Consider the following 24,668-nt stretch of genomic DNA (forward strand, 5'->3'; position numbering starts at 1 on the left):
AACAAACAGTTTCTCATTAAACAGTCAGTACACATATTGTTTTATGACATTGGTTAACTGTCCCATTAACTTCAGCTCACTGTCCTCTAGGCTTCCCATCAAACTTTTTGAGTTGCTGTTGTCAATTTGATCTCACATAATTTTTTTTTTTTGTTTTTTTTTTGGTAGCTTAGATGAAGGTTTGTAGAACAAATAGTTTCTCATTAAACAGTTAGTACACATATTGCCCTATGACAATGGTTAACAACCCCACGACATGTCAACACTGTCCCTTCTCAACCTTGAGTTCCCTATCACCAGCTTTCTTGTCCCCTCCTGTCTACTAGTCCTTGTCCCTGAACTGCTGTGCCTCATTAGTCCCGTTTTGTTTTATGTAACTACTAATTTTTAATAAATAAGGAGGACAAGGGAGTGTTTAATGACACATACAGATGCAATCAGAAAAATCCACACTGTGGGAAGTCCTGTACGATGAAGCATCAAGCTTCTTCAACATACACATTGAGGGGAGAAAGGAAAAAGATTGAAGAGAAACTTAAGAATTAAAAAAAAGATTTAAGAGAGATCAACCAATTGCAATGTACAGCCCTTATTTTGATTCCAATGTGAACTGTAAAAATAATAAACTATGAGACAATTAGGAAAATGTAGATGTATGTGAACATGTGACTATTAACAAATTGCTAATTTTTATTAGGTGTGATATACTATGATTGTGTTTTTTAAAATAACTCTTACCTTTGGAATGTTTACAAGTAAAATGAGATATTCCTCCTTGTTTAAAAATAATGGCAGAGGGGGAGAGGGAAAGGTATGAGGGAGCATAGATAAATAAGTCTGACCACAAATTCATATTTGTGAGAGATGAGTAATGAGGATATGGGGGTTTTATTGTACTATTTTTTTCCCTTACTTTTCTACATGTTGACATTTTCTCTAATATAACAGTCACATTTTGTAAAAGAATGTAAATGTTGTCAATTTATTAAAAAACAAGCTCTGTTATTCTTGCAGTGTTTGTAACTTTTTTTGAGGGTCGGGGAGCATACAGAGCATATTTTAAATATGACATAAAATAAACATCTGATTTTAAATGAAAGTATCAAAAATCCAAGCATAGTGAAATCTGCTCCTTTTCTATGAACTTAAGCATTTTTTACTTAAAGACTTTTTCTGTTATTGTTGGGGAAGCATCTGTTGTAACAGATTTCTTTGTACGTCTGTACAAAGATCTCAAGACACTGGAAACACAGGGAGGAGAAGAAATGGGAGGGAGACTACAATGGCACCAGAGAGTATAGAGAAAAAAAGATGTTATTGAGTGCTACCAGGCAAGCACTGGATTCCCTGATTACAAATGTCACTCCTAGGCCTGAGGGCACAGGAAATACAGTCCAGAGGTGGTAGTCAGGCTCCTCTAATAGGTCACACAAGAAAAGGGTATACCTAAACAAGGGAGAACATCAAGGGGTATATCCTCTCACAGCTGTATTCTGCCTGTGAGTTATAATCCTAGTTCTGAGAAAAGAAGTTATCTTCTAGAAATTATATGATCCTAATGGTTTCAGTGTTTGGGTTTTAATATCCACTCACTTCTTAATTTCTTTTTCATTACAGAGTTAAAATTAATTCTTTAAAAAAAAGGGGGGGGGGCCTTTGGGCCGGAACCGCCATCTTGCAGTAATCTGCCAAAATGATGAACACAAAGGGAAAGAGAAGAGGCACCCGCTGTATGTTCTCTAGGCCTTTCTTGTTCCTTTGGCCACATACATGTGAATCCACAAGAAGGGTGATACTGTAGACATCAAGGGAATGGGCACTGTTCAAAAAGGAATGCCCCACAAGTGTTACCATGGCAAAACTGGAAGAGTCTACGATTTTACCAGCATGCTGTTGGCACTGTTGCGAACAAACAAGGGCAAGATTCTTACCAAGAGAATTAATGTGCATATTGAGCACATTAAGCACTCAAAGAGCAGAGACAGCTTCCTGAAACGTGTGAAGGAAAACGATCAGAAAAAGAAGGAAGCCAAAGAGAAGGGTACCTGAGTTCAGCTGAAGCGCCAGCCTGCTCCACCCCGAGAAGCACACTTTGTGAGAATCAATGGAAAGGAGCCTGAGCTGCTGGAACCTATTCCCTATGGATTCATGGTGTAACAGTTTGAAAATAAAGACATCTGCGATGTAAAAAAAAAAAAAAAAAGGAACACATAGCAATTCCACTCCTAGGTATATACCCAAAGGAATTGAAGGCAAGGACTTAAGCAGATACCTTTACATGAATGTTCACTGCAGCACTATTCACAATAGGCAAAAAGTTGAAATAACCCAAGTGTACATCAACAAATGAATGGATAAACAAAATGTGGTATTATCCATCCAATGAAATATTATTTAGCCACAAAGAGAAATGAAGTTCTGATACATGCTACAAGATGGATGAACCTTGAAGATATGCTGAGGGAAATAAGTCAGACACAAAAGGACAAACATTATATGACCTCACTTACATGAAATGTCTAAAACAGACAAATGCATATAGACAAAAGTTTATTAGTGGTTATCAGGGGCTGGGAGGAGGGGAAATAGGGGAGTTACTGCTTAAGGGGTAATGAGTTTCTATTTAGAATGATGAAAACATTTGGAAATGAATGATTGTGACGGTTGCACAAGATGGTGAACATAAACGTTAAACTGGCAACTGTTTGTTATATATGTTGTACCACAATAAAAAATTTTTGAAAGTGAATGAAAATAGAGAAATTGACATACATACATATAATAAATGCTCAAAATCTAGAGAGAGAAATGAATAACTAGACAGACTACTTAAACATTGATGTTATTCTATAGAATTGCCTGTATTCTCATGTCTCAGGTATGTGATGATCATAGTGGCTGACTCCCCAACATCCATTCCAACTAAAATCACAGTCTATGTCAATCATGCTAGACCCATTTTCCTCATGGTTTAGAAATGGACACATGACCCACTCATGGCAACGAGATGTGTGGGGACTCCTGGGGACCTTCTGGGAAAATTCTCTTTGCTCCTAACAGGAAGAAAAAGATAACCCCAAAGCAGCGTAATGTTAGAGATCAAAAACAGTGATGACTGACATGAGGCTCCAGTCTGAATAAACTGAATAAAACACAAGAGGGCACAGGTCACAAGACAACAAGCTTCCAACCAAAACATACCCTCCCTAACCATCTGGACTCATCTAAAGGAAAGGTTTTTTTTTTTTTTTTTTTTTAAATAATAGTATGTGGTAATCTGAAAAAATTAAACAAAAGAAAACCTCTCAGCATTTATATAAAATTCCCTATAGCAGTAACAATAGCTCTAAAATGCTGTTCAACATAATAGAGGTCAACCAGAATAATAAGAAATGGAAACCTATTAAAGAAGCTACTAAAATTTGCTTTACCTGATGGCTAGGGCCAACACGAATTTCTCCCTGGGTACTGTTCAGCCTCCTGTTACGGAAAGAGCAGAGGAAGTTAGCACAACACAGTTCTGACATAAACATCCACACATTCTTCAAGGAAAGTCATTCACTTAGAATAAGTGGGGAAAACTCAAGATTAACCAACTTCCCTGCTATTTCCAATATTGCCCCATCAATATATATCCCCTTACCCCACACACACACATCTCTAAAACCTTTTTCCTCTAAAAACCTGATTACACAGTTTCCCATCTTCAGCACTTTCCTTACCATCATTCTTTCACGCCTCAAAGAGACGTACATACCTCCAGTAAAATCCCAATCAGATGTGTCTCCTTTTTCAAAACATTTCAGGGTGCTCTATTAAATGCAAGTGGGATAACTTACAGTTCCAAGGATATACACTCTCATTCATTCACTCATTCATTCATTCATTCAACGAATATTTATTAAGTACCTACTATAAGCCAGGAAGGAAACACTGATGGCGTACTGGTTAAGAGCTACAGCTGTTAACAAAAGGTCAGCAGTTCAGATCCACCAAGTGCTCCTTGGAAACCCTATGGGGCAGTTCTACTCTGTCCTATAGGGTCACTATGGGTTGGAATCGACTCGAAGGCAACTTCTTCTTTTTTTTTTTCTTTTTTTTTTAATAAGCCAGGAAGAAGACCTCGTGGCACAATGGTTAAGCACTTGGCTGTTAACCAAAAGGTTGGCGGTGAGAACCCACCAGCAGCTCCATGGGAGCCATAAATATTCCAGCCTAGGAAACCCTATAGGGCAGTTCTCCTCTGTCCTATAGGGTCGCTAGTCAGAATCAACTCAACAGAACACAACAACAATAATAACATAAGCCAAGAACTACCCTATTAACTGGAGATAGAGCAATGAACAAAACAACATCCCTGTCTTCTTGGAACTTATATTCTAATCGGGGGAGAAAAACAAACAAACAATAGGTCAGATGATGATAAGTGCCAAGGAATTAAGTAGATGGTAAATGATTAAACACTTTTTAAAGTCCTTTATATATGACAGTCACAAAAGATGTCATCAGGAAAGTGAAACTTGAGCAAAGGTGTAACAGAAGGGAAGAGGATAAACCCCTAGGGGTAGGAGCAGAAGGAGCTCATCTCATTCTGGTCTATGCCATTTCTGGTCTATGCCATTTCACCACACTTGCAATGTCCTCCTGCCCTGGCTCTGAATCCTAACCACCCAGGTTCTTCTGAAGAGCCACGATTTCCACGAAGCCTTTTTTGATCTCCTGCCCATTTCATCCACATACCCGCCAAATGAGTGGGGGTGTTTTCCTCTGGATGTGTGTACGTGCGTGCGTGCGCGCGCGTGCGCGTGGGTGCGTACGTGTATTGGTATCTTTTCTATCCCAGGCCCTGCCAAGGACACTGACCAGGCATGCAGCAGTGGACACACAACTACAGTTCCTGCCCTCCCAGAGATCACAGTTCCAGTTCCCTATTGCCTTCAATTTTGTAAGACGACTACCTGTGGGCTATCTTAGGGAAATCCTTTCCATGCCCAGTGAAAACGATCTTTTCTTGTGTTTCATAGTCACCTTTGAATTTTCAACCGTGCCAAGGAGTGGGCTTTCACACAGTGAGAACTGCTCTGTCATTATCTGCTGACTTGGTCTGAGCTGGAGAGCACATTAAAGCAGCAAAGAACCCAAGAGGAGACAAGGTCTCTTGATTTTCTCCCATGGATCTGATACCCCCATTCATTACGTGTGAAGTTGTTAAAGTGAATTTTGGGAAACCTATTATTTCTTTTAGGGACCTTGGGTCCAGTACTTTCTTCTTTTAATCCAACTTTTCTCTTGTTTTGGCAAAGGTGGGCAGTAATGTGACAAAGGAAGAGAGAAGAACAAAGAAAAACAACGAAAGTAAGCACAAAGAAAAGAAGACATGTGGTCCAGGCCTTGTAGCATCCATTCCCAAATACCAGAAGAACAGATCCAATCACTACCTTGACAAACGTAGAACATTTCAGGAGAAATGGTACATAAATGCTAAGGCGAGTGATCAAAATTAGAAGGCTTCAAGAAGAAGTACTCCCTGAGGTGGTTAAGTTCTAAAGAGACCTCTGAAGGAGTTAACAAGTCCAACAGCCAGGCAAAAACAAAACGGAGGACTTGCCAAGCGGGGATAAAATCACACAGACTGAAAGTCATCTTCATTTCTTTAGGAGGCGAATGGCATGTTGAAAAAAATAAGCTAGAAAATGGATTGTTCGAATAGGTTTATGTAGGAATTAGAATAAGTAGCTTTAGGAGGAAGGTAGAGGAATCAGATTGGCCAGGAGGCTACTTTAATCATGAGTGTTTCCTTAAGAAAAACAACCAGTGTTACCACTGTTTCCCTTCCAACTTGTCCTTTCTGTTTCAGAATTAGTCGTGAACAAAACAAGTTGCCAAAAGCTCTGGCCTTTATTTCTAAATACTTTCCAAATGCTTTCCTGCCTACAAGCAAGTCTAGCCAAAAAGTATCAACGCAGAAAGCTTCAGCCATAGCTTTTCTAGTATCCTGTGCATAAAGCTGAACTTTCAGGTTCTTCTAGAAGGTGCATGTTATTCCAGGACTCTCAAGTAGCTGGTTAGGAAATCATTCCCCTGTCACTGCGATATGTATCGCTAGCCCTGGAAAATTCCAGAACTAACCTTTCTGGTTCATTTTTAATAAGTCCATATTACCATCATATTTAGCTCATAAAATGTGGGTACAAAAATAAAACAAACCCCCACCTTGTTGAATAGAACTACTTCTATCCCACTTATCTCCATAAAAAGAGGCTAATATTATTAATACTGCTCATAATGATACAAGTTAGCTAAAACAATGTATCGAGGTATCGTAAGAGCACATTGGAAACCGTATCTTTTTTTTTCTTTAAGTTTATACCAATGAAGGGTAGTAGTAAGGTAAGTAGCGTACAAAAGATCAAAATAAAACTAAAACAAAGACACTTTTTAAAAGTTTCTTTAAAATCACCTTTTCGACATGTTATTTTTTAATCATATACAACTTTTCAGTGTCAGGGTGTGATAGCAAGGAATACAGCAAAGTTATTTTTCAACAAGATTAGGGTCCAATGTGCACAGACAATGGTATTAGCCTTTCATGTCCAGGAACTATCAAACAGAGAATAAATGGTAGAAACACTTTCTAGGTTGAAGATAAAAAGAGATAGATAGCAATACATTCCATTAGAGAGGACCCGATGCATCTGATAGAAAAACTGTCAGAAAATGAACTGAAGATGAAAGAGAAGTAGATTTCGTAGGAAACTGCCAGTAGCCAGCTCTATCTGAAGTCTACGGAACAATCACAATCCTCCCTCTTTTGACACCATCTATGCTCTACATTAAATTAAATGTTCTTCCCCTAGCCTCATATTACCCCCCGCCTTGAATGCACCCTTTGCAATTCACACCTCACTATTCCCTCTCTGGGACTATAAGCTTCGAGAGCACAAAAGCTGAGTTGTGATTCATCTTCTGTATCCCCTAAAATCTAATATAGTACCTGCCTAGCATTATCTATGCATTTAGGATGAATTAAAAGTCCCTTGGTTGTATGAATATTTCTAGACTACCTCTACCTCTACCAGTTGCTGTCAAGCCGATTCCAACTCATGGTGACCCCATGTATGTCAGAGTAGAACTGTGCTCCATCGGGTTTTCAATGGCTGATGTTTCAGAAGTAGATTGCCAGGCCTTTCTTCCGACTCAAACCTCCAACCTTATGGTTAGCAGCCATGCATGTTAACCATTTATATCACTCAGGGATACCTAGCAAGATGTAAAACTTGACAAAAATCACCAGAAAGGATGATTTCAATGCAATACTAATAGCTTGCAGAAAACACTCTTAATAATAATATGAAATTACTACGTTTTTCCTTTTACATAACACAGTGATTCTCAAACCTTCTGATCTCAGGACCCCTTTAAATCATTGAGCAGCCAAAAGAACTTGTGTTTACGAAAAATTTCAAGATATTTACTTATTGATTTAAAAACAGCAATAAACTCATTACATGATAAAATATATTTTTATGAAAAATAAATAAACAAAAAACTTAGTGAAAAACAGAGGTATTGTTTTACATTTTTGCAAATTACTTTAATGTCAGATTTAACAGAATTAAATTCTCTTTATCTGCTTCTGCATTCAATCTGTTGCAATATGTTGTTTTGTTAACGTGTGTGAAGGAAATCCAGCCTCATACAGATATGTAATTGGAAAAGAGAAGAATATTATAATAGCCTTTTCAATAGTCATGGATATTCTTTTTTATACTATTCCCAAACTCAACAAGTTTCTTAAAGTTGTTGCAATGTGTGATCTATAACTTTATCAATGAACTTGTTGTGCTCTGTTACATTAAAATCCATTGGTCTGACTTGCCCTTGAATGGATCTTCTATCCAGGCATGAGTTTGTATCAACATGCATTAGTCATTTGGAAAACACTGGTTCACTGTATTTTGTAAATCTTCCAAATGTCAACACAGTTTATCATATTTTTAAAAAATCATATTCATTAACATCACCAGCCATGTCATAAGAAAAAATCTTTAATTGTAGAGAAGCTTTTAAGCTCAGAATGGTGGGTAGATGTTTTTCAAAATTCTAGCTTTCAACTGAAAGCTCAAATTTTCACAATGGCAAATACTATCAGTTGAAATGACCTGCTCATTTTGTTCATTTTCAAGAAAAATGTCTGCCAAACTGAACAACTACAGTTTGTCAGTTATTTTTTCAAGTAGCAATGGTGTTTCATGAAAAAAGTGACTAGTTCAGCTTCTAACACAATTACACAACGGCTTCTCCTCAAGATAATTACTGTCCTTTGGTAAGCAGTAGAAGTGTTTTATGTCACTTCCCCTTGCACCACACATAATATTAAAAAGGCATGAACTCAAGGGTTGAGATTTGATAAATTAATAATGGGGTCCACAAGCCAGTAAGGTAGGTACTATTACAATCCCTACTTTTACAGATAATGAAACTGAAGGTAAGAGAGGTTATGCAGCTGCCTAAGATTAGATAGCTAACAAGTGGAGAAATCAGAATTCCAACTCAAGTTTAACTGACTCCAAAGTCAGGGCTTCCATCTATGCTCCCATATGGCAGACCTATTAAGTACCTGAGCCAAAATTACACAACTAATTATAAGCAGCACCAGTATGAGAATCCTTTTCGTTTCCCTATGTTGGTTCTATGTTCATTCCAAGCACCAAAGCAAAACAAAATAATCAAAAAGAGTTTTTAAAAAGTTTGAAAATTGTGTTGAAAGAGTAAACCCTAAAGAAAACCTTAAAAAGTTAAAGGCTAGTTTGTATAACATTAATGAAATGATAATATCATAGAGATGGAGAACATATTAGAATCCCTCCACAATCAGTTAAGCACTGACTACTAACCGAAAGGCTGGTGGTGCAAGTCCACCCAGGGGTGCCTTGTAAGAGAGGCCTGGCAATCTACTGCCAAAAGATGACAGCCATTGAAAGCCCTATGGAATGCAGTTCTACCAGGAAACACATGAGGTTGTCATGAATCAGAATGGACTCAGCAGCAACTGGTTTGGAGAATGAGATTAGTGGTTGCCAGGAGTTGATTAAAGGCAGGGAGAGTGGGTGTACCTATAAGGGATAGCACAAGGGAGATGCTGGTGACGATGGAATAGTTCTGTATCTTGATTGCAGTGGTGGTTACACAAAGCTACACAAGTGATAAAATGACACAGAACTATACACACACAATGTGCCAATGTCAATTTCCTGGTTTTGATATTATTCTATAGTTAATGTAAGATGTAACCATTGGCAGAAAGTGAGTGAATGGTACATGGGACCTCTCTGTAATATTTTTGCCTATGAATCTATAATTATTTCAAGATAAAAAGTTTTTAAAAAGTCAAAGGAAGAGGTAAGCTGAGTGTACGACAGATAGACTGGCAATAAGAAAGCCAGAGATGAGGAAAGCTGATTAAATGACAAATAGATTCTCCCAGAATATGCTGTTTAGACAGCTGAATAGTAACTGAAGAAACAATGCCACAAAGAGTTAATAAGCGATGAGGTTCAAGGAACTACCACCCAGTCACATATTTCTTTTTTTCCCCTGTGTTTAGTAAGGATCTCTGATGTGAGTTCATCATTCTGGATACATACATACTCTGTGAATTATACCACACACAAAAATTAAGAACTGTCACCATCTTCACCAACAAAAGAAGGAATTTCTCTGTGCAGCTAATGTAAATAATATGCTTCTTAAAACAGCTTAGGTTCAGTCCCAATTACTCTACAAATCTTTGCTCTGGAATCCAGAAAATAGTCCCAGAAGCCGAATTACAACAAAAATGGTTTAAGTCATTGTGTTTACTTCTTGAGTATATACATTAAAAAAAAAGAAAAAGAAAAAAGAAATTCATTGCATATGAAATCTGATACAATTGTAACAAAGCAGTATCCATAGCAACTACAACTTAATATTTCAGTCCTCTTCAGCTGCAGTGGATTAAATAAAATGACAAGATGTTCCCTTTGAAAAGTAACTGGTTACCATGGAAACCGTTTTAGTCTAAGAAGTAAACAGGGACTGGACAGAAAGGAGCAGGAAGTCTGCAACTGAATATCAAAAAGGGAGAAGCAGCATCTATGCAAAGGAGATGAAAAGGCCCACCGGCCACACGGGGGGCTCCCAGAGACAAGCACACCACTGGAAGCAGAAAACTGCCCCACCACGGGGGCTCTCCCAAGAATATGATACAGTCACTTCACCCTGGAGAGAGGAAGGTGTGAGGGAGACCACAGCCTGCTAATGTTCACTCAAGACACCCAAATATTTCTACATGATCATGGCAATTGCTTCATACAAGGACCTGAGTCTACAATGGAAGAAGAGGGACAAGGACATGGGGATCAGGGGAGGAGATATGATCAGATAGCTTTGCCATGAAATAACCGAAGGCTTTACAGGGAGCAGGTGGGACTGCCCATCATAACCCAGTCTAAACAGCCCACACTTGGCCCTTCCCCAAGTCAGGGATTGGAACAGCAGTGTGGCTTGTGGCCAGTTCCCAAAAGGCTCAGTCTAAGAACTCTCAGGTCAGACCCCTCTTCTGTGGCTAGTGTCGTGTGTGTGAATGAGGTCACTGTGCGATCGTCCCCTTCCCTGTCCCTCAGATCTTACAGCTCAGATAATAAATAATTCTTACCTTTTCCATGGGTGTTAAATTGAACCGGAAGACCAACATGGCATCAACAAAAAAGATGATTCTAAGTCACTCTACTTACTAGCTCATTTATAAGGAAATCACAGAAAGAGTCAGTGGGTCCAGAACCAAATACATCATACTTTAAGAAAATCAAACGGCAATTTACCAGAATCCTTTCTTTTTAAAAGGTTTGTAGGGCAGGACTGAAAACATGGTAGGTAAGAAGGAAGATTTGGACAACATGCTGGGTTTCTCAAATCTCCAGCATGAACACATACTCTGAGCAGTCTTCAGCAATGGATGTCCTAGCTTAGGTGCCCCACTACTGGAAGGGAGGAGCTGCTATGCACACTTGAGTCTAGATGTTTAGGTGCAGGGAAAAGGGACTTCAGAGTCAAATGAACCTGGATTAAAATTTCAGTACCGAGATTTTGTCAGCTCTAAGTGTGATCTTGAGCACATAATTTAATCTGAGCTTCAGTTTCCTCATTTATAAAATGAAGTTTATAATGGCTACTTTGCATCGTTGCTATAAAAATAAAAGATGATCTACGGAAAGAGCGCGGCACAGTGCCGGTTGCATAGCACTTGTTACTATTATTAGCTCTAGGTACTAGGCAATATGTGAGAACAGGAGCTAATCCCTCTATTATGTGTTCTCATAGCACCACCTACCTCTCCTTCAGCCCTAATCACAGTCATGATTTTATACTTATTTTACGTTATTATTTCCTTCAGTGAGTGGCTCTCTTGCCCTCTAGAATGAAAGCATCATGCAGGTAGGGACCAAGTTTGTTTTTTAGCTCAGCACTATATCCCAGAGCTCAATGGCATTAACTAAATATATTTTAGTGACTAAATGCGTCCAATATTCTAATGCCACTATTTCTTAGCCATAGATAGCAAGTAAGGACTTTCCTGCAAAATTAAGATTATTAAATCATCTATGACAGAAGGCCATAGCTCCAGGCAAAAGTAATCTGAGGCAGGCTTGCTAACCTGCCTAGTAGGAACAAAATTCAGCATTCATCCAACAAAAATCAAAGGACAAACAGAATCAGTCAACAACTGAAAGAGTTAATGTTCCAACTTCATATACAAACACAACGGTCAACCCAGAAACTTGCCCAAAATCCAAAACCATAAAATTCTAAATTTTTTCTGATGGAAGATTCCTCAGAAACCATCTGATCCCATCATCTAGCTTAACAGAAGAAGCCAAGGCCTGATGTGATAAAGGCACTTTCAAGGGGGTCACAGCTAACTAATTACAGAGAAAAATTCCAGCCTACAGAAGTAACTGTCCTTCCATAGGGTCCTCCTAAATATAATTTAGGGAGTCTAGAACTAACAATGTGGGTATTAGCTGAGGAATAATAAAAATTTCCATGCTGACAGTACAATGCAGTAAATATGGCCTCCATATACAATAATACGAGAGTAATGTCAGAAAAGGAGTTCCTAGGTGGCACAGATGGTTAAGTGCTTGGGTACTAACCAAAAGTTTTGTGGCTCGAATCCACCCAGAGGCACCTCAGAAGAAAGGCCCGGCAATGTACTTCCAAAAAAAATCTTAGCCATTGAAAACCCTATGGAATGCAGTTCTGGACTCTGACACACATAGGATCACCATGAGTCAGACTCGACTCGATGGCAATTGGTTTGGGTTTTGTTCTGTTTTTTAAAGTCAGAAAAAAACAGGTAAAAAAAAATTTTTTTAAACAACGGGTGAGAAAGCTCTAATTGCAAAGTGCTACAAAGACCTTGTTCCATTGCCTAAATTTATGTTTTATTTCTCCTTCATTATGTAGTAACATACACCTGCCAATGACATATAATTCTATTACCTCAGGTTCCTCGTGGGCTTTGCTGTAGTAACCTGCTGCAAAGATGGGGACAGCTCGGAAGAACACGGTCTTACAGAAAGTTGGACACACATATATAAAGTTTCAGAAAACAAACTTTTAAAAAAATCCCACCATGAATGAAAACAATTTATAAAGCAGCAGTCTTTGAAGATTAAGCTGACTAAAATGTTATTGGCTTTCTGCACAATGAATTCAAACTACACAATGAACAGGATGGAGCGTCCCCTGACACAAGGGGCTGTGGACCAAGTAAGCATGTCTACAGCACACCTGTAAAAGTCTCTTTGTTTCCACTCGAAAGTCTCTGGCAAATGCTGTAAAAAATATAATCATCACTTTACTCCTCTTCACCGTAATGGTGTTAATATGAGACGACAAGTAGGAGGAAGCAAAGACAGGCACTCTCTCTCTCTCTCTCTCCTCACACACACACACAAACTTGCAAAACTATATTGGAGGAAGTGGTAAGAAAAAAAACACCTAATGCTGAACACACCATATATTACAAGATATGGAAGTAGAGCTTTAAAAAAAAAAAAATTGTTTTAAGAAATATAAAGAAAAATATAAACATCCAAAAAACGTAAGAAGATAGATCAGTAAATGGTGGTTAAGCATAATGGTCACTAATTTAATTACCATAATTCCTAAAAACAATTCCTAACACTGTCTTAGTTAAATAGATCTATCATAAAAAGTACAGATGCTGTTGAGATAATCATATCTACATGAAATTGAAGTCTTGGCTTTTGAATTAATAACAATTATGTACTGAGCAACTATGTGCCAACTACTTTCATACTGTTTTCACCTAATCTTTGTAACAACCATGAGAAGTATTATTTGTCTCCATATGACTCGTGAGAAAACTGAGGTTCAGAGATGGGAAGAAACTTGTCCAACGTCACTTATTAGGTAGAATTTGAACCACACCATATGGCTCCAAATCTAGTCTTTTCTCTTAAAGTCCAATACACATAAACAATAAATCAAACAATCACAAGTAAAGAACTTTGGCAGAAATAATGTCTAATTATCCCAGTTCAATTAAGTTGAACTAGACCCAAAGTACCACAGAGTATACAGCATGAGGTTAGTTTTCTTTCAATTTTGCTTTAAGCATATGTTCAAGCACCTGTATCCTCCATATCAGAAACTGCTAAATACAGATGGTTATCAATTACCTGTGCTTATTTAGGAGGAGACCCATGAGTGCACACATAATTTCAAATCTGCATTTAGCCAGCAATTTCTGCCTTCTTGCTTATCCTGTCAGACATTGTTTTGCAGCTTTAGAATGCCTCTCTGGTGGAAAGACAACTCAGTTCAGTAATAACCAAATAGTACAACGGAAAAGGAAAAATGAATTCAGAAAGTCAGGAACACTGAACAACTGGAGAATCACAGACATAGTTAATATCAAGTCTTCGATGTATCAGTCTTCCAATTTACAAGTTAACACACCACCGACAAGAGTCGAGGAAGTGGCCAAAAGCAGAGCTAGGCGATGGGCAGATTAATAATGAAGGATCAATTAAACAAAACCAAGTCATCCCAGCTCTCAAGCAGTGACAGACTCTGCAGAATTTATGTTGCCAAAGGAACATTTTAAATGTAAAATTCAACCTCAGACTCTGATTCAAGATTCTAAATAAGGAAAATAATTTATGTATTTTGTGAACTTTCACCTTAAAAAAAAAAAAAAAAATCCATTGCCATTGAGTCAATTCCAACTCACAGTGACCCTATAGGACAGAGTAGAACTGACTGAAAGGGTTTCCAAGGCTGTAATCTTTATGAAAGCAGACTGCCACATCTTTCTCCTATGGAGGAGCTGGTGGGTTCGAAGTGCGATCTCCTGGCTGTGGCTGAGCACTTAAACCACTGTGCCACCAGGGCTCACTCTTACCTTTTTTTTTTGCAAGCGTCACTATTAATTTTATCAATAATGTTGCATTATACGGCAGTTACAAAAAGGACCCCCATGATAACCAAAAAGTGTTGGAATATGGCTTTGCCTTTACAATAGGACAAAGGGACTTTACTTTTACAGGGAGCTGAGAAAGAAAGAGGAAAACCATACAGAATACAAAGTACTATAAATGGGTGTGCTGTCCCCTTATGTTTAGAAACATATACTTTCTATACTCATCAGCATTTCCTGATCCTCTGAAGCACAGCAGGAGGGGAGCAATAAGCCAGAATGAACTAACTAGCATCTTTTCAGTGTTCAAGCTACACAGACCTTAACTTCACCAACCAAGAGAACAACTTCCTGCTGGCTGTTCCTTCACCTCTCCCACCACCAGACAAGCAGGGAACCCCCCAAAGCAGGAGATGGAGACGGCTGGTCAGCAAATAACAGCCCAAAACTATCTTCCCAACACAGGAAAATACAGAACAAATGCATATTACACAAAAAATAGTTCTAGTGACTTACTTTATTGGATTTGAAACACTACAGAATCTGACTCCTAACAAAGTTCCCACAGATCACAGTCAGTAAATACAAGTCCGCACCATCAAAACAGGTGGCTGCACCCAAGCTCCATAAACTCAGATTTGCACTAAACCAGTCCCAGGACCACCAAGCCAGAGGAAAGAATCTGATCCACAGAGGACTCAGCTATGACTACAGCTGACTGTTCTGAAAAGAAGTTGGTGCTGTGGTTCACATTTTATTTGATAAATGTGAAAAATTTTAAGAGGTGGTAAACATCCTAGAACAGAAAGGCACTTCCACAACTATTTTCCTAACAAGTATTCTCCCATCTCAGACACTGGATTTTTTCCTCAAGTCTGCAACTTCAGTCCTTCACTGATCCCACATGTGCAAGTGCTGCAGCATCCAGTTCCTCTGGTCTAGAGAAAGGATAATTTTAGACTTAAAGGAGAGAAGCAGAAAGGGAAGAGCATATGGTGCTTCTAACTGGAGTAAAGTAAGACAAGTCTCAGAAGCAACACTACATGGTATGGGAAAGAGAGAATATCTGCCCTAAGCTCCCAAATAAATAAGGTCATCATGGGAAGAAAGACCTCACATTAATGGAAAAGGAGACGGGGAAAAAGAAAACAACTAATAATAAATGCACTAATTCTAATTATTTCTGTATAATTCATCTCCTTAATCGCAACCCAAAAACTGAATCTGCTAGAAGCCAGATTACAGGCAGTCCCCGGGTTACAAATGTCCGATTTACGGACAACTCATACTTAAGAATGGACTGCCATAAAGCCTATTATGTTAAAATTTTGAGTTAAATGCAATGGTTCGTTAAAACCGACGCATGAACTACTTTGTGACGCTCATGAAAACATTGCCCAGTTTGCAAGTGTTTCTTGAGTGTTTTATATACATAGAAAGGTAAAATATATATTATATACTAAGACAAACACTTGACTGATTAACACTAAAAAAGAACCATATGTACCTGTTCTGACTTACCTACAGATTCGATTTAAAGACAGACTTAGGAACAGATCTTGTTCGTAACCCGGGGACTGCCTCTATACTTCAGCAACATTTTCAGTGAATAGAATTCACCGATGTTAGCCTTCCTAAAAACTTTCCACCAAAATCAGGAGTCTCCTCTAACAGAGTTGACCATGTACGTACGGCTTTATATTTATATTATACAACTAAGAGCTTATATGAAGAATTCTCTTTGTATCATCAGCACAGTACATTTCTGCCCTCTCCTATGAAACTTTTTCAGTTTCACATTCTTCTAAATATGCTTTCTTTCATGCTTCTGAATGCACAAAACTTAAGTGTTGCTTCAAAATTTTTTCTAACCTTTATCAGAGGTAAAAAGAGAACGGAAAACACAGAGGAAAAATTAATATAATTCAAAAACTTCACTTAATATCTGCTTAGGTAAGAATTCAACTTGTCCTGGACCTGCTTATACTGTCTGGCTCCTAAAGTGTAACCATAGTGAAAGCCATCTGTCTAAGCCTCTCTGTAAACATGATGCACAAGAAGCACCACCTCCCCTCACTAGAAAAGAGTGGTGCCAGGCCCATGAAGCAGGGTACACCTGGCCTTGTCAACGCCTGTACCTTCTAAGGCATCAACTATCCTTTTATTCCTCTCTTATGGAATTTACAAATCACACAACAAAACACACATTTGCATCTTCTGTTAAAAAAACAACAATAAAACAAATAAATAATCGAAAAGACCTGGAACCTCAACTCTTAACACAAATGTCAGGGCTTAACAATTTTTTTAAAAATTGCCAGGAAATTTTTCATAAGCTCCAAAAAGAAGGGATTGCTTCCTTCTAATGAACTGACTGAACATAACCTTTTTTTTAAAAAAAAAAATCCATCTTAAGATGATATTGTTACAACCATAATCCACAACTATTCTCTGCATATGTCAAAACGTGCACTACTTCGTCTTCAGACTTCAGGAAAAGATCACAAGAATTATAATTTGCTCTAGCAAACAGGCTCTCAGTCAAAACAAGTTCCACCCACCTTCAAAGCAACCAATAGCTGCCCACCTACCACCCCTCCTAAAACATCCAAACAGAGCTGCTCATGGGCCCAGGCAGTCCCTGCCAGCCACAGGGCAATGGGCAGCCTGCAGGATTCTCTGCAGATCCTGGAAGGCAAACTACAAGCTCGGCAACACACACCCAGCACACCTCAAGTTAAAAAGACACCAGGGGAGGAAGAGGTGAGGGGAAGCGGAGAGACGGCAGGGACAGAGGGATCCACAAAGCTTTACATTCTATATTTGCTTAATGCGTCTCTGGGTAGATCCCATTTTCTTAGCTCTGCTTTCACGCTTCACAACACCACCTACGTGGCCAGCCGGGGCTGAATTAAAGGTTCTCAGGAACATGCACTATGAACGATGAAATGATTCATAAACATTTTCGGAAGTGAGAAAGAGCAGCAAAAACCGTCACCGAGTCACTGTTTCAGTGAGGCCAGAGGAAAAGCGCCTACCTGCAGGGGCTGAATGGATCATCCATGACTAACAGAGGCTCTGGTGAATCTAGCTGTATTGCTGCACCTCTACTTACTGCTAAAACTCTGCCCTTTTCTACTCTAACAACTCAAAATGGAGGCACATGCAGTCTGAGAGACCTCACAGAGCTTGCACTGAGCTTGTGCTATGACCTAAGCCTTCACGCAGAACGCAGAAACTTCCCCCTCACACTGACAGGACTGAGCATGTGCTATGACCCTCCCTCATCCATACACTGTCTCTCAACGCAATCAATCTCAACCCTGCTGTTTCCGTAAATAAAGCCCAGCCAACAGACTCTGCAGCTTCTCCCTGCATACCAAGCTAGTGTGCAGGGAAGTGGGGCCTTTGCAAGGGGATCCCAGACAGCCAACACCGGGAACTCCGCAAGCCAGGCCACCGAGACGCTTTAGCTACATGTCGTGTTCTGCCAAGATGAAAAGCAAGTTTTTACTTTTTTTTTTTTTTTTTTTTAAATAAAGGGTGGTTTTAAACAGCAAGATCTCCAAGAGAGAATCTAATCAAAAGACAAAGATATGAATGACTATACATGCAATTAATTAACAGAAATACAACAACACATTTAAAAACATATTAATAGCTACTTAAGATGGGCAGCTCTGTCGATTTCTTTTCGAAAACTTTAAAAGATCACATAAACAACCCTGGCAAAGCTCTGGAGTGCTTGGTATTGTCACACAGGTACTAAGCCAGTATACATGGGTATCTAAAGTAAGAATACTGTATTTTATACAAAGAGCTGAATGAGAATCTTCTTTAGATAAGAAGTTCTAAAATCTCCCAAATAATAAATAGAAACACTTCCTAAAGTAATACTAGCCCAGGTAGGTCTAACCTGAAGAATGTACTTCTAACAGTAAGTAAGAAGAAGAGGGAGATTTCAGTCAGGAGTTCAAAGGATACCCGACCACAAAACACCTGAGCATCTGAAAATCTCCTCTGAGCTCTCTTGATTCAAAGCCCAAGGCAAGTCTTTATAACGTTTACCTCCATAAAATCTGTTGCCATCCACTCGATTCCAACTCACAGCGACCCTACAGGACACAGCAGAACTGCCCCATAGGGTTTCCAAGGCTGTAATCTTTACAGAAGCAGACCACCACATCTTTCTCCCTGGTGGGTTCTAACCACCAACCTTTCGGTTAGCAGCCAGATGGTTAACCACTGTGCCACCAGGAATCCTTAATATTTATCCAGGAAGCTAAATTCATTTAAAGTTTAATCTGCAAAGATTTCTAAAGCCGTAAGCAAGGTCACGCCATCCCAGTCATACTCAGCACTGTTAAGTATTCACGTTGTCCATGTTATCAGCCAAGACGTTTTCTGCTAAAAACCCTTAAAGACACATTCTATATCTTCTCCCCTCCCCCACCTATCCAACAAAAGGTAAGTTGGCTGGGCAGTCAGCCATATAAGAAATCCTAGTTTTGGATCTGTACACTTAAGTTTCCATTTGCAACCTAAGAGGAAAGGCTATATATTATTATTTTAAAAAAATAAAAATAAAAAACCCGCTGCTGTCAAGTCCGACTCATAGTGACCCTACAGGACAGAGCAGAACTGCCCCATACGGTTTCCAAGGACTGCCTGGTGGACTTGAACTGCCAACCTTTTGGTTAGCAGCTGTAGTTATTAACCACTATGCCACGAGGGTATCATTTAAAAAGAAAAGGAAAACTCTGACCCTTCCTGAAACGATAAAGAATAACACAAGGTAGCAAAATGTAGTGTTCAAATCTGTGTCCCAAAAAATGTAACTGAGTATGAAAAAATTAAAACCTGTTTACAAAAACACTCAAGTATCCTCGAGACTTCTAAGTAAATTCAGAATCAATTCCATTTCCTTAACACTCCTGTTTAGGTTATCAAATAAACTGAATTCTGAGATTAAAAATAAAATAAACTTTTATACTACTGAAAATGTAATTTATAAAACACAAGAAATGCCAAGTGCACTTAAATAAGTTGTACTTTTGACCCAACACATAAAACAAGTATCTACAAGTTTGGAGAAAACTTTCCCTTACTGGCATGTAAGATGATATGCTTCCCATAACTGTTGTGACTAGAAAACACTAGAGACAAATACATTCTAAAAACAAAAGCAATTACATTAGAACCTACCAGCCAAATAAAATGACTATTACCAAAGTATTTCCTTCTTTCCTTTCAAATAGAAACTGTTCATTTGAAACATCAACATAAAATAATAATAATTTTAGTGAATTCATAACTACTCTGAAAAACCATGGGAACATGAACACAGTATAAAAATGGTTATTACACTAGCAAGTCAGGAGAACGAAATTATGATTTTCGTCCCATTAGATGTCCTGAGACACTAAGAGCGATTCCCAAAATCCAGTGGCTTGTTTCTGTGTCTTGGTTTCCTAGTGCTGCTGTAGCAGAAATACGACAAATGGGTGGCTCTAAAGAACGGAAATTTATTTTCTCACCGTTCAGGAGGCAACCTGTTGCCATTGAGTTGATTCCGATTCACAACGACCCTACAGGACAGAATGGAACTGCCTCACAGGGTTTCCAAAGCTGTAATCTTCACAGAAGCAAACTGCCACATCTTTCCCCCTTGAAGCAGCGGGTGAGTTCGAACCGCCAACCTTTCAGTTATTAGCTCAAGGCTTAACCACTGAGCCACTAGGGCTCCTTTTTAGGAAGTCCGAACTTAGGGCACCAGCTAGAGGGGAAGGCTCTATCCCTCTCTGTCAGCTCTGAGGGAAGACCTTGTTCTCCTTCGGTTTCTGTCACTGGGTTCCTTGGAGATCTTCATGTGATATCTATCTTCCCCTGTTTGTGCGTCCTCCAGTGTCTAATTTGCTCTTTTTATAACTCAGAAGTGATTAGATTTAGGACACACCCTACTCTGATATGGCTTCATTAACATAGCAAAGAAATCCTATTTCCAAACAGAATCACATACACAGGTTTAGGGGTTAGGATTCCAACACATATTTGGGGGGGGACACAATTTAATCCATAACACTCTGCAATACTGGATCCTAATAATGCCTCTAAGTCTATTTTAAAATTCTCTTCATGTGTCTTTCCTGACACTGTAATCTCGAATTTGTCCTTTAAATGCCACTTTGACAGACTCCTCTTTCTCCTATCACTCCTCAAGGCAGCACACCCTAAGGGCAGCTCTCAAGACCTCTTCTCTTTCACACTATCTCCCATGGAGAAGTCACCCACTCTGCCACAATTCCAGAGGGCAGCAGTGGTTCAGTGGAAGAATTTTCACCTTCCATGAGGGAGAACCTGGGTTAGATTCCCGGCCAATGCACCTCATGTGCAGCCACCACACATCTGTCAGTGTAAGCTTGCATGTCACTATGATGCTGAACAGGTTTCAGGGGAGTTTCCAAAGATGGACTAAGAAGAAAGGCTTGGCCACCTACTTCTGAAAAATAGCCAATGGAAAACCCTAATGGGGATGGTGCAGGACCGGGCAGCATTTAGTTTTGTTGTGCATGGGGTCACCGTGAGTCAGGGTCCAACACGATGGCAGCCAACAACCACCATAATTCCAACCATCACCCCTCTGGAGACAGCTCCCTGTCTCCTTACCAGGACAACTGCCCTTCCTTCAGAAACCTTGCAGCACTATGTACTACTCCTGCTGCACCTTAACTCTTCACTATACATATATGTATCTATATGTATTGTATATGTGTGTGTATACACACACAAACAATGTGTATATAAAATTCCAAACTGAAAGTTAAAGAAAAAGTATAAAACAGACAACAAATACAGTACTGACCCTCAACCATCACTTCTCATGGAATCTAGAGTAGACACAATACTGCAATGAATGACCATAGCACTTTAATCCCCAAAATGAGAACCACTTACCATCCAGCTACAAATTCAATCCAACCTTAGAATATGGAATCGGTCCTGATTCAAGTCAGAGAATATCAAAGTGTCCTGAAGCTTAGAGGTTTGGTCATTAAGTCAGCCACTGGTTCACTTTTAACCATAAATTCCAATTCTAGAAATGGGGCTCTGTTTTCATAGACCAAGCGCTTCCTCAAACTGAGTACACCTTGGCACTCTACCCAGTTCTTAAGAGTCTTGAAGACCTGAGCCTTGTTTTCCCAACTTGTCTTCTTAAACACTAGATGCCCGCTTGTTAACGTGGACTGCACACCTGGGCCTCCATCCTGCCACATTTCCTTAGCCCATCATCTGCCTGCCTCCCTGCCTATCTACAGGCACATACAACCTGCACACTGGCTGCCCTACTGTGAGGGTCCTGTGATCCCCAGGTACATCTATATAGTCTCTGAATCCTAGCCCTCCCTCTCTCCTCTCCTGCTAATCCCTAAACTCAGGTACTGGTCACATTCTATCTTTTAAATAAAGGCAATAATAGAAATTCTCCTAAAGCCTTTTTTTTGGAGGGTTGGGGGGAAGGCAGGTGGATAACTATAATTTGAGTCTAGTGAACAACAGGTGAAAAACAAACACTTCTGAATACATTAAAGGGGAGCTGAGCAGGTAAAATAAATATGCTACACAAATAGATTCTTTCTAAAATTAAAAATGCATATTATATAAGAAACTGAAAAACCACTTTGTGCACTTTTTAATGAGCAGAAAATTTATGTCTGCTGAAAGGTAAAATAAGAGCTGTAACATGGACATTTCCTAGGTTTTAAAGAGTTTTCTATTTACCAGAAATAGAACAAATGTCTAAAATGGTTTATTTACTAACAAAAAAATTTAAAACAAAACAGCAACAAGTATTTCGGATTCGGGAACTTCTAGGTGAAAAAAATATATTAGACGTTTAATTAATACTAACTTTCAGTCAAGAGAAAGGAAGCTTTCAGAAGCAGTTTGCTTAAATTTCATTTTCTAGTTGTTTGTTCCTAGTGTGTGCAAATGGAACTGAGTTTTATGTATTGATCTTATAGCCAGCAAGCCTGCTAATTTATCTCATTAGTTCCAACAATTTGTTCACAGGTTTTCTCAGATTTGCTATCACAGATTTTCTATCCTGAAAGTCATTAACATTTGACTAATAAAGATTGGTTTCTTCAATCCCAATCCTCACAGTTTTTCTTTTTCATGTTTTATCAGACACGGGAATTCTCATATTGTTTCCTATTTTAGAGGGAATACTTCCAACATTCAGCCTTTAAGTGTGGTGGTGCATGCTGTGTATTTCTACAGTTAGTTGGCTAAGGGTCCCTTCTCCCTGCTCCCCAAAATAAATGGTGCTGAATGTTTCCAAGTGATTTTTCTACATCAAGATAATAGCATATTTTTTTCTTTTCTAATATGCTAAGCTGGTGTAATATGTTAACAGATAAATTAATATTAAACCATTCTTGTAGTATATAAATCCAACTTGGACGTGTGTTTTTTTTAATACTTTGCTAGATTCCATTTGCTAACATTTTAGTTAAACTTTTAACATCCGTATTCATAGCTAAGACAGACATATAAGTTTTACTTTTTCATTATCTGGTTTTGGTATAAAGATTTTACTAGCTTCATACAATGAGTCGGGGAACCTACCATCTTTTTCTGTTCTTTAGAACGCTGGTAGAATTCTCCTAAAAAGAGTGCCCTGTTTTTTGGTTTTTCTTTTTGATCTAATGAGATGAAAAGAAGTGTCCTGTGAAAACTGCCTTTGAAAGAAGAAGACATTCCCTTTTTATCCCCTTCCTTCACCTTCTAGGCCGAAAACTGGATATGATGGCTACCATTCAAGTGTCATCTTAAACCACAAGATAACCGCTGCAGTGAACAATAGCAAAGCTAGGTCCCTGATGATTGTGGAGCCACCATACTAGACCAGAATTGCACCCCTTCAAACTTTGCTTAAATAAGAGAGAAATAAAAAGTTGTATCTTCTATAAGTCTTTCATACAGTCTCTTTCTAATAGTTCTAGTATTTAAAGTTCTTGGGTGCATATCTTATCATTTGTTTTATCTGACTCTAGTTGATGGCATGTGGTTTCTGACAATATTTTGTCATTTTTGACTATGAGCTCAACATTCTTGGAGATTTTATTGGGAAGATTCTATGCAGTCTTAAATGATGACTATTATTACCAAGAAATTTTACATATGTTACTGTCAGGTGTCCTGGGGTCTCATTGGCATGAGACCACTTTTTATGTTATTTTCTCATCCTAGAGTTCTCATATTTTCCAGGGTGTAAGTTCAAACCCCAAATGTCATGGGAGTAAGGCCTAAATTTATTAATTAAAAGAGGAATCCTCTCTCTCTTCCTCTTCTTCTTTTTGGGCCCAGAGTCCCACACTCAAACACACAGGTGACCCTGTCACTTCTCTCTAGAGTTAGGGGAACGTTATCTAGCTCACCCTTTCACCAAGGGATTTTTAGCCCTTTGATGGTGCAGACTTTTTACAGGGCTCAGTTCCAACTCCCTAGCCCCTTAAGATGAAGGCCTCATCTCCTATACTAGGTGGGTGGGAGTTAAAACCAAGAGACCCTTCGTTAATGAGACCAGTAACCAACCCAACCCCCTCTCTCACCATGGACTGCTTTGGTTTTCAGTTTTTCTTAATTTTTGCAAGCTTAGCTCTGCATTTAAAAAGTTTTGTTATAGAAGAAAACATTCTTTGATGGTTACGAGGGTGGGGAGGGAAGGAGAGGGTTATCCACTAACTAGATAGCAGATAGTCCGTAGGTGAAGGAAAGGAAGGACAGCAAACACTACAGGGGAAGTCAGCAAAACTGGACTAAACCAAAGCTAAGAAGTTTCCTGAATACAACCAAACACTTTGAGGGACAGAATAGCAGGGGTGGAGGTCTGGGGACCATGCTTTCAGGAGATATCTAGATCAATTGGCATAACAAAGCATATTAAGAAAATGTTCTGCATCCTACTTTGGTGAGTGGCGTCTGGGGTCTTAAAAGCTAGCAAGCAGCCATCTAAGATGCATCAATTGGTCCCAACCCACCTGGAGTAAAGGAGAATGAAGAACACCAAAGTCACAAGGAAAGCACTAGCCCAAGAGACAGAAAGGGCCACATAAACCAGAGATTTCATCAGCCTGAGACCAGAAGAACTAGATGGTGCCTGGCTACTACCAATGAC

At 39.0% G+C, this 24,668-nt stretch overlaps 1 protein-coding gene and 1 pseudogene across 1 annotated transcript in view; one reads left to right on the forward strand and one right to left on the reverse strand.

Moving 5' to 3' along the window:
* RERE (arginine-glutamic acid dipeptide repeats) overlaps positions 1-24,668 on the reverse strand; it is a 343,169-nt gene that overhangs the window by 159,635 nt on the left and 158,866 nt on the right. The window contains exon 8 of the mRNA XM_004385134.2: positions 3,432-3,480. Within this exon, the coding sequence (XP_004385191.1) occupies positions 3,432-3,480 (49 nt within the window). The remainder of the gene's footprint in view (positions 1-3,431; positions 3,481-24,668) is intronic.
* On the forward strand, positions 1,502-2,157 carry LOC105756729 (60S ribosomal protein L21 pseudogene; annotated as a pseudogene).

The sequence above is a fragment of the Trichechus manatus genome, unplaced genomic scaffold, assembly GCF_000243295.1.
Source record: "Trichechus manatus latirostris isolate Lorelei unplaced genomic scaffold, TriManLat1.0 scaffold00133, whole genome shotgun sequence".
In the NCBI taxonomy this organism is placed as follows: Eukaryota; Metazoa; Chordata; class Mammalia; order Sirenia; family Trichechidae; genus Trichechus; species Trichechus manatus.